The sequence below is a fragment of the Zophobas morio genome, unplaced genomic scaffold (assembly GCF_036711695.1).
Source record: "Zophobas morio isolate AGI-343-1 ecotype UQ-CSIRO unplaced genomic scaffold, CSIRO_AGI_Zmor_V1 ptg000002l, whole genome shotgun sequence".
In the NCBI taxonomy this organism is placed as follows: domain Eukaryota; kingdom Metazoa; phylum Arthropoda; class Insecta; order Coleoptera; family Tenebrionidae; genus Zophobas; species Zophobas morio.
The window spans coordinates 637,103-647,410 of record NW_026972107.1 but is presented as its reverse complement, the minus strand read 5'-3'; the positions used below and the strand labels follow the sequence as shown (position 1 = coordinate 647,410).

Genomic DNA, 10,308 nt, shown 5'->3' with positions numbered 1-10,308 from the left:
TCTCAGGGGTCCCTTGTCTTGTTTTTGAAGTAATTTGAAAGAATATAGGGAACCGCTTGTGTTTTTGAAGTGGCTTGAAAGAATCTTTGTGGTCCCTTGGATTTTGTTTTTGAAGTTGTTTAGAAGAATCTCAAGGACCTTTTTGTTTGGAATTTAACTTCGCGTCTCCCCGTACTTAAATTCCGCCCCATAACACCGTAGTTCAACTTTGGAGCGCAATCATCGTTAGTGTGCGTTAGCTATTAGTTTTGAAATCCAAGCCGCACCGATTCCCTAATTACGCCGGAATAATTTCGAAAACGAGCCAAGTTTTTGTCCTGGAGCGCTTTCGCACGAGACAAATCGAATAACCTCGCTTCAGAAAAGAACGATTCTTTTATAAAATCACGCGAACAAAAGAACCAACATAAATTTCCAAGTTCCGGGCCACTAAAATTTTCTTTGGCGACAATGCTGGCGGAATTGAACGTCTGGAGGAAATTTAAACCGCTTTTAACACCTTCCGGGATGCGGGATTAATTTTTAATCGGGAAGCATCTGGTTCACGCTTTATTTTCTAGAACGATACAAATTATGTCGAACACTTGAGGTAGAAGTTACAACAATACAAATTATCTAGAGATTCCAAACCGCTTCGAAGAACTTTTCTAGTAGGCTGGACGCGTCCTGTAGGAACTCTTCACCTTCAGTCGGGACGCGTCGCGACGGCATTGCCACCACCGTGACGCAAAAGTCTTGTAGCACCGGTGGTACCGAACGCTTCCATTTCCAATACACCGAGGTGGTGTTGGTGGTGTTGCCACTTTCAGGATTATCAACGTACTTCATTCCACCCTGGCTACTATTTGAAGTACAAGTGACATTCGATACAATAAAAGTCTTATTTAGACACTCCGGACTTAAATTGTTCACACACGAAATCGTGTTATTTTGACACGCGAAAGTTTCGTTGTTGGTACTTGTATTTGCTAGTTGAGTACCGTTGATACTAATGACCGAACATGGCACACCCACTGTTGTATTGGTCTTAGTTGCACACTCAGACGTTGTGTTGTTAACACACGACCCGACAGTCGAACAATTAAGCGTTTGATTAGTACCAGGAGCAATCGAGAAAGTAGTACCAAGTTGGTCACACGAGACATTCAACATCACGTGTGTCTTATTCACGCACTGCGGCAGCGGAATTTGGGTGCACGGAATGAATCTCGTGCAGTTGGTACTACCAATATTTTCGGGAGTACCCACCACTATTGTGTTATTAACGTACTTAACCGGCCCCTCCACGTTCGCCGTCGACACACAAGGAATATTCACCGTGACGTTACCCTGGTTCTTCCCTCCACACTCCGGTGCCGTGTTATTAACGCAAGAAATGGTACTCCTAGTACAATTCACCGTCTTACCATTTTCCACACACGTCACTAACTTACTGACGGCGACCACACACATCAAAGTACCATCCGTCGTGCAAAGCGACATGGTACTGGCGGGACATACGCTGGTACTATCACCTACGCAACCCCTAATAGCGTCAGGAGCGACCCTTTGCTGCTTTGGTACCGAATCGGCGTTGTGGTAATAGTGATGGACTGTGTAGTGGTCGTACCGTGGACGGTACCCATCATAGAACGAAGCATGCGAGAACGTAGGTGTCGTCAGTTTGGCTAATTTGTAGCCTAGGTAGAAACCTAAAATCCCGCTTCCGGTGTCCGAAGAGGTGTAATGGTACGACGAGTACGTTTGGTAGTAGCCAGGGTGTGCGTGATTTTGTACCGGAATGGTGTAAAACCCGGGGTAGTGGTAGTTGTATGTATTTTTTACCACGTAGGTAGTTTTGGTGGATTTGCCTAGAACATGATGGTGTTTTTAGAGTTTAAATGGGTTAATACCAACCTGAGCCTGGTACGGGTGGCATGGAGTCCACTGTCCACTCTTTCTTTGTGATTGTGTTGGGTCTGCGTGTGGTGAGTCTGGGGGGTTGGGTGTATTTAGGTTTAGGAGTGGTTCTAGTTGTGGTTCTACGTGTAGTAGGTCTAGGTGTGGCTTTGCGTGTAGTAGGTCTAGGTGTAGTCCTGTACGTAACAGGTGCGCGAGTACTATGCACAGTCCTATGCGTAGGTGTAGTTCTACGCGTAGTTGGTCTAGGTGTAGTCCTGTACGAAATAGGTGCGTGAGTACTAGGTCTAGGTGTAGTCCTATGCGTACTAGGTCTAGGTGTAGTCCTATGCGTACTAGGTCTAGGTGTAGTCCTACGAGTAGTACTTCTACGCGTGGTAGGTCTCTGCGTTGTCCTTCGTGTCGTAGGCCTGGCATGTCTAGCCGTAGTCCGATACGCTAACGCCGGAAACGGTACCACTTCCGGTCTCTCGGTACCCACAGTGTATTGAATTTCGGAAACATCTTGAGCTGCAACAATGGATAAAATATTGCAACAACACTAATCAAAAGTTCGTTTTACGCGTGACTCCTTCAACGTTTTCACTACAACCTTCCGACAATTTTCACCGCACTTAAAACTAAACGACGTCGCATTCAAAGATGCGGTTATTGAAATTTTCCAACTTTCACTCGAGGCAATGTTTTGCTTAATTATGTGAAGGCGGAAATTAGGCAGTAGCGTTGAAACGGTGCTTATTATATTCAGGGAACTGCGTATAATTGCAACCCTTGTTATGCGGACGACGTGGAAAGTGGAGGCTGGCAAATTTGCATATGAAAGTTCATTTCCTCTTGAGTTTAACTAAACAAAAAAAAGGAAACTGGATACACATGATGTGATCGAATTTCCCCAGCGGAAAAACTCGAATTGTGAGTAACAGTGCATTTATTAATAACAACACAAATAATATTTATAAATCAAAAACAGATTCTAGAAAATTCTGAACAATGTATTGAGCATCTTTCAACACGACTTCTCCTTCGGTTTCCTTTTTCGTAGCCGGGAGGGCTACAATGGTGACGCAGAAATTCTGGGCGACGTCTCTCCTTTTTCGTGCTTGCACGACCGGAATCGGGGTTGTAGTTATAGGATACTGGGTCGGTGGAGGCGACGACGGAGTCGTCGTTATTGGATACTGGGTACTCGTAGTAGTACTCGTCGTACTATTCTCGGTAGCGTTAGCCACCACTATCGTGTTATTAACATACTTCAAATCCCCATGTACTTCAGCGTTCGAAATACACGGTATGCTGATCGTGGTACTACTTTGCGAATTTTTACACTCAGGTGCCGTGTTATTAACACAGGCAATGGTACTCGTCACGCAATTAACTTGACGGTTATCTGTACATGGTACCGTGGTCGTGGCACTCACCACACACATCAAAGCCCCGCTGGAAGTACACAATGATGTGGTATTCGCCGGACAAATCGTCACACTATCACCAACACATCCCACGATAGCATTGGACTGTATCTCCTGCTTCGCCGGTACCGAGTCTTTGTTATGATAATAATGGTGTACTTCGTAGTGGTCGTACCGTGGCCGGTACCCATCATAGAACGAATAATGGGAATACGTCGGCGTTGTTATTTTCGCTAAAGAGTAGCCGAGGAAGAAACCCAGAGCGGTACTACCGGTATCACTACTACCGTAGTGGTACGACGAAGGGGTGTAGAAATAGCCAGGATGAGCGTGATTTTGAACCGGCAGCGAGTAGTACCCGGGATAATTGTAGTTGTATTTGTTCACTATTTTGATCTTTTGGGGTGCTTGTCCGTGATCTGCAAACAAATTGATAATAGAGGGTTTTGAGTGGTGGTGGTGGTACGAACCCGTTGTGTAGGTACCAGGTCGAGGCGGTACGTTCCATCCAGCGTTGTTATTATTATTACCGGAATTTACTGTGTCGTAGCGTCTGGTTGACACGTACTGATTCCGTGGGGTGGTTGCAGACTGGTACGGTCGCCTGGTCGTACTACCCTGGTAAGAATCTTGAGTTCTGTACGTACTACTGTACGTCCTGTAGGTACTACTGTAGGGTCGTGACGTGGTGTAAGGCCGGCGGGTGGTATGACGCGGAGGGCTACCACCCCCTCTCCTAGCTACAAAATTAACCACTGAATTTCCAAACTACTCAGACTCACGCTTCGGCGATGGGTTACAATGTGCTTAGTGAGCGAAACTTACCTTCTTTATTGTGCAAATGTGCCAATTATCACATACACTTAACTAAATTTGGGTTAACTTATAGGTTAGTGACAATAAAAAAAAATCAAGGTACTTACAGCCGCCACTATAACGTCCACATTGATAAATATCCACTAAAGTTATCAAGATGCACAAAACGAGGTACTTTGTAACGGTAGTCATGGGTCTGTGACGCAATTTGTTTAATTATGGTAATGTGGGTCGATATTGTTTTGGTACTAAAATGAAGGATTCTCTTTGTGAGAGGTCACCACATGACGGTGTTGTGCGCACTGGAGTTTAACCGGTTCTGGCGAGCAGGTGTACTGGTAAATTCGATGACTCAGACGGTGGTTTTTGTGACGTAAATTATCCATTAGAGTAATATTTTCTAAAACTGTGTAATTTTGAATATGAAAGTATTAGAATTAATTAAACATGTTTTGGAGCGTGAAGAGTACCATTATATCATAAACGAGGTTATTACTTATCTCTGACGAGGACATGGAATAACAATTCTAACAAATTTTGTTCAAACTTTTATTTATCAATATATACAAAGTAGTACCAGTACTAATTATTTCAATCTTACGAGCAAACTAGCAAACACCCTTGAAACAAATTTCTTCGTAATTTATTCCAAGAGTCAGAAGGTTATCACTGCCTTTAAGGTTACAAAACTGATAACAAATAAAAAATCGTATCACAAATCCCATACACTTTCCAAAAACTGCTCCGCTATAAATTTAGCATCGCCTAAAAATTCCTCTCCTTCTGTCTTTTCTCTCTTCGCCGGTAACGCAAGTACTGTTACACAGTAATTTTGAGCGACTTCTCGTTTTTTGCGCTGCGTTTGTGGTACCGGCGTCGTTGTAACAACAGGAGCTTGAGTATATTGCGTAATCAACGTGAAGTTATCATTGACTGTACTATTGGTACTGTTTACGGCTGTGGTGTTCGTACCATTCACGGTACTAGTCGGTAAAAGAGTAGCATTTGCTGGAATAATCGTGTTATTGACGGTTTTCAAATCCCCGTAAACATCAGCCTTCGAAACGCACGGTATGCTTATAGTGGTGGTACCCTGATTGGCGTTCTTGCACTCCGGTGCCGTGTTATTAACACAACTGATGGTACTTGTAACACAGTTGACTTGACGATTATCGGAACATGGTACTGTCGAAACGGCGCTGGCGACACACATCAGAGCGCCGTCGGAAGTGCAAAGGGATGTGGTGTTGCCTGGACATATAGTACTAGCGTCGCCTACGCAACCCACGATGGTGTTAGCCCGAATTTCTTGTTGCTGTGGTACCGACTCTCTGTTGTGGTAGTAGTGGTGGACTGTGTAATGGTCGTACCGCGGCCTGTATCCATCGTAGAACGAATAGTGCGAATACGTCGGCGTCGTCAGTCTGCCTAGTCCGTAGCCTAGGAAAAAACCTAACGCGGTACTACCCGTGTCGCCGCTACTGTAGTGATAGTAGCTGGGGGTGTAGAAGTACCCGGGGTAGTGGTGCGCCACCGGGATTGAGTAGTACCCGGGATAATGGTAGTTGTATTTGTTCACTACTTTGTATTTGTATGTCTGTTGCGAGCCTAAAATAACAAATTACAAATAATAATTATGATAGTAAAGTGTACTGACCCGAATAGGTGTTATAGCCAGTTCGTGGTGGTCCAATGGGCCCGCTGCCCGGTCTCGGTGGTAGATTATTAAATCCAACGGGTCTAGCCGTGGTGAAATGGCGTCTTGGGGTGGTACCGACATGCACAGGGCGTCTGGTAGTACCCGAATGATAGCCGCCGGGTCTTGAAGTGGGTCCTGCGGGTTGGAAATGTGTCCGTGAAGTGGAAGCTGGGCGATAGTACGGTCTGGAAGTTGTCACCCCTGCGGGTCGGTGTGACTGGACGGGTCGCGATGTGGCGACTCGTGCGGGTGCTTCATATGCTGGAGGACTCGGACGCGCGGTTTGATGACGAGGGGGTGGACTGGGGCGCGCACGGTTATATGACGAAAAACCGGGGGAAGAGTACGACGGGGGATGATACGAAGGAGCCGGAGCATGGTACGACGGTCGGTGATAGGATGGCGAGGAAACGCGAGTACTACTCCTGCCAAACCCACCGCTTCTACCTAAAAATAAAAATTACAACTAAGACAGAGACAAGTAATTCGGACCAAAGTTGAGCATTCTGCGTTTGAGTAATCAAGCCATAACACTTACCTTTGGTAGTGTTAAAGAGAAATGCTCAAGATGGTTAGATTGAGAAATAAAGTCACTCACAGAAACTGAAGAGCAAGTTCGCACTACTTTTTTAAACGATTTGGAAAGTACTCACCTCCGCCGAAGCGCCCACATTCGTGAAATCCCACGAAGGTCAGAACCACCAGAAAGGCGAGACTTGTCCTCGCACAACCCATCTCACACTGAATTATGTCAATTTACGCAGTGATTATAAACGAACTACAACTACACTGAATAATACGGAGAACTGAAACTCAACCACACTGGGAAAAGGTCAAATCAAGACAACGCGAAGACGATAAGATTTCGAGAAGTTGAGGCTAGTCGTGTATGGGAATATTAGTGAATCACGACGTATAATCAGAAGTGTTTACGAATGATAATTGTGTAGCAATTATTCCTTTGGTTTGGATAAGACTCCCAATAGCCGTATCAGTACCCCAGTACTGATTTCTAATGAAACAAAAATATTTTTAGAGATTTATTAAATAAACATCGATACAATTTAATCAGTCTGTTTGGGCTTCGGGTCAACGATAACAGCGACGCAAAAAGTCCTCTCCGTCTCCTTCAAAGCATCCATTATAACGAAGGTACCACTTACTTGCCCCAAAGTTTTTCCCTTATTGTCTTCGTAAACGTCTACAATTACCACGGTACTCAAACACGGGATAAAAATCTCCTCGAAGTTGTACGAAACCTCGACACACGCTCGCACGCACGGTACCACCGTAGCAACACAAGCAGTTGTTTCGTTCTGAGGGCACGGTACCACCGCACTGATCGTCGACATGCAAAAAATCGTACCATTCATCAAACAAACGGTTTCTGTGTTCTCGGGACAGAGGAAAGTCGCATTGGGGTGACAACCTACCACGAAGTCCGACGGAATGGTTTCGTTTTCAACAATAGTCCTGTTGATGTCGTGGTAATAGTGATGAAAATCGTCGTACTGAAAATCCTGATCCGTCATTTTACTGAGCCCGAAACCCAAGTAGTAATCGAGAGTCTCGTCGCTGCCGTCATCGCGAAAATAATCGCGGCGTTTGTAGTAGTCCTTCTGCGGGGGTTGGTACACTCCGTGGACGTAGTGGTTGTTCTGGGGGTTTCTGGCGTTGGAGTTGTAGTAGGAACCGCCGTAAAGCCCTCTGGTGCCTAGGGGTTCGATCACGACGATTTCGGTGGTGGTTTCGCTGATGGTACTAGCTTCAGTACTCGAGGAAGTACTTGTGATTTCTGTGATATTGTCACTATAACCCCGCACCACTAACCCAAATAACACGAGACTTAAGTACGTGGCGTCCATGCTGACTCTGGCGCGGGTCCATCCATGTATGGAGAGTACTCCTTTGTGCAGGCTTGTATTAAAAATTTTCTATAGGGTCCAACAATGGATTTTTCGTCGCTCCATTAAATGGGTTCGGTGTTCGGCGATTTGTGTCCGCGTCAACAGAATTGTTTTGTTCCGTTTATGTCGGCCGTAATAATAAGAGTTAAGTGGAATGTGGGTTTCTCTGAAATTGTTTAATTACAGTCATGTTTATAGTGCGAAGTTCACGCGATAACGGGCGGATTTTTATGACAAGGAACGCTTATTTACGGATTTTTCTAGCTTCGACACGGGATATTCGGGGAAATGGGCAATTTTCCGAAGACAAGTCGGACAATTGGAGTCAATTTCGGCGTTATGCAACTGGTATTGCGGGAGTGTAAGGAGTTGGGTGGATTTGCGGCGAATATGATTAAAAGTAGCGACAATTGCGGTAATTTTGAATGGCGGCGCTTTTTCGAACAAGGGAGTCAATTTCCTCGGCAGATTTTAATACGGATTCGGATCTTACATAAAACGTTACGCGAGTAACATAAAATAACAGTATTTTGTAAAAACGTCGTAAAAGATGACGACAAGAGGGATATCATCGGGGTCTCGAGGGATGAATCGATTTCTTCGTAGTTTCGTAAGCAACGATTATTTGCATAATCGATATGGCATTAGCCTGATTTTTGAAAGCGGACTCTTGCAGTAAAATTATAATTACTCCGAGAGTCTTTGTTGTTTCGACGGAACTTTCCTCGCTTCTGAAGTACAATGAAACATATCCAGCAATTTAGAAAAATTATAAAATTTGATTTTGCGGATTTTATATTTTTTCTGAGAATCGTATAAGTAAATATAAAGAAGCATGCTACGCGTATGTTTCAAATAAGCAAAATAAGAATGAGAGAATGGAGGTGGCTGCCTGGTTGCAAGTCATAAATTAGTGGAAAGCCCGGAAGTGGTCAGTTTTGCTTTTTGCTCAATCTCGAGATCATATGTGTCAACACACGGTCAGTTTCGATTTTTCGATTTTTTGCTTTTTGGTTTTTTCAATGTTTCCAATTTTTTAATTATTCAACTTCTGTTTTAGATTTCTTGGTTTTTAATTTTTCGGTTTCTCCGCTAACTGATTTCTCGATTTTTCCATTTTTCAGTTTTGCACTTCTTCAATTTTTGGATTGTTCGGTTTTTTGATTTTTCAATTATTCGATTTTTTATAATTTTGGTTTTTCGACTTTTCGATTTCATAATTTTGCTCCTATTTTACAACTTTTCGATATTTCAGTTTTAGAATTTTTCAATAAGTCGATTTTTACACTTCTTCGATTTTTGAATCTTTCAATTTTTGGATTTTTAATGTTTCAATTTTTCGATCCTTAAGTTATCGATATTTTCAGTTTTTAAAATTTTGGATTTTTCGTTTTCTGGATTTTCAGTTCTTAGATGTCTCCACTTTTCGTTTTTTCAATTTTTTTTTTATTTTAGATTTCAGTTTTTGATTTTGGGTTTTTCGATTTTTCGGTTATAGATTTTCAACTTTTCAACTTTTCGATTTGTTGATCTTTCAATTTCGATTTTTCAGTTTGACATTTCTATTTTTCAATTTTTCGAATTTTTTTATTTTAGGTTTTCCAGTTTTTTGATGTTTCGATTTCTCGATTTCTCGATTTTTCCATCTTTCCAGTTTTAGACTTCTTCAATTTTTCGATTGTTCAGGTTTTTTTTGATTTTTCAATTATTCGATTTTTTATAATTTTGATTTTTCCACTTTTCGATTTCTCGATTTCACAATTTTTCGAATCTTCAATTTTTCTTCCATTTTACAACTCTTCGACGTTTTAGTTTTGGAATTTTTCAATATTTCGATTTTTCCATTTTTCGATCTTTAAATTTTAGATTTTCAATATTTCAATTTTTGTCTTTTTAATGTTTCAATTTTTCGATTCTTCAGTTATTCGATATATTCACCTTTTCAAAATTTTAGATTTTTCGATTTCAGGATTTTTCAGTTCTTCGATCGATATGTGTATTTTTAATTTTTTCAAATTTTTTAATTTTAGATTTCAGTATTTTGATTTTTGGGTTTTTCGGTTTCTCAGTTATAGATTTTTTTTTTCAATTTTCTGGTTCATCCAATTTTCTTCGGTTTTTCAATTTTTAGACTTTTCGATTTTTTGCTTTTTCTTTTTTTGAATTTTTCGATTTGTTTGATATTTCAATTTCGATTTTCCACTTTGACATTTCTATTTCTCAACTTCTCTGTTTTAAATTTTTTGGTTTTTCAATTTTACGATTTCTCGGCTTCTTGATTTCTAGATGTTTCCATTTTTCAGTTTTGCACTTCTTCAATTTTTCGATTGTTCAGTTTTTTGAATTTTCAATTATTCCATTTATGTCGATTTTTCGACTTTTCGATTTCTCGATTTCACAATTTTTCGGTTCTTCAATTTTTTTTTTTATTTTTCAACTTTTCAGTTTTTGGAATTTTGTAGTAATTCGATTCTTCAATTTTTCGATTTTTCAATTTCTCTCGTTTAAATTTTTCGATTTCTTCACTTTTTCGATTATTCAATCTTTCAATCTTTGGATTTTTAATGAATGTTTCAAT

The 10,308-nt window shown here is 41.5% G+C and overlaps 2 protein-coding genes across 2 annotated transcripts; both read right to left on the bottom strand.

Annotated features, from left to right (window-relative positions):
• Positions 1-536: 536 nt before the first annotated feature.
• On the bottom strand, positions 537-4,460 carry LOC135123250 (mucin-2-like). Its single transcript, XM_064047747.1, has 3 exons — positions 4,232-4,460; positions 1,897-2,409; positions 537-1,850 (listed from the first exon to the last, which is right to left on the bottom strand). Exons 1-3 carry the CDS (start codon positions 4,314-4,316, stop codon positions 616-618), a joined length of 1,833 nt encoding a protein of 610 aa, XP_063903817.1. The 5' UTR covers positions 4,317-4,460; the 3' UTR covers positions 537-615.
• A 199-nt stretch (positions 4,461-4,659) lies between these two features.
• On the bottom strand, positions 4,660-6,746 carry LOC135123241 (uncharacterized). The gene is made up of 3 exons (XM_064047736.1): positions 6,477-6,746; positions 5,782-6,270; positions 4,660-5,732 (listed from the first exon to the last, which is right to left on the bottom strand). The coding sequence occupies exons 1-3, from the start codon at positions 6,556-6,558 to the stop codon at positions 4,837-4,839; spliced, it is 1,467 nt and encodes a 488-aa protein (XP_063903806.1). The 5' UTR covers positions 6,559-6,746; the 3' UTR covers positions 4,660-4,836.
• Positions 6,747-10,308: the final 3,562 nt, after the last annotated feature.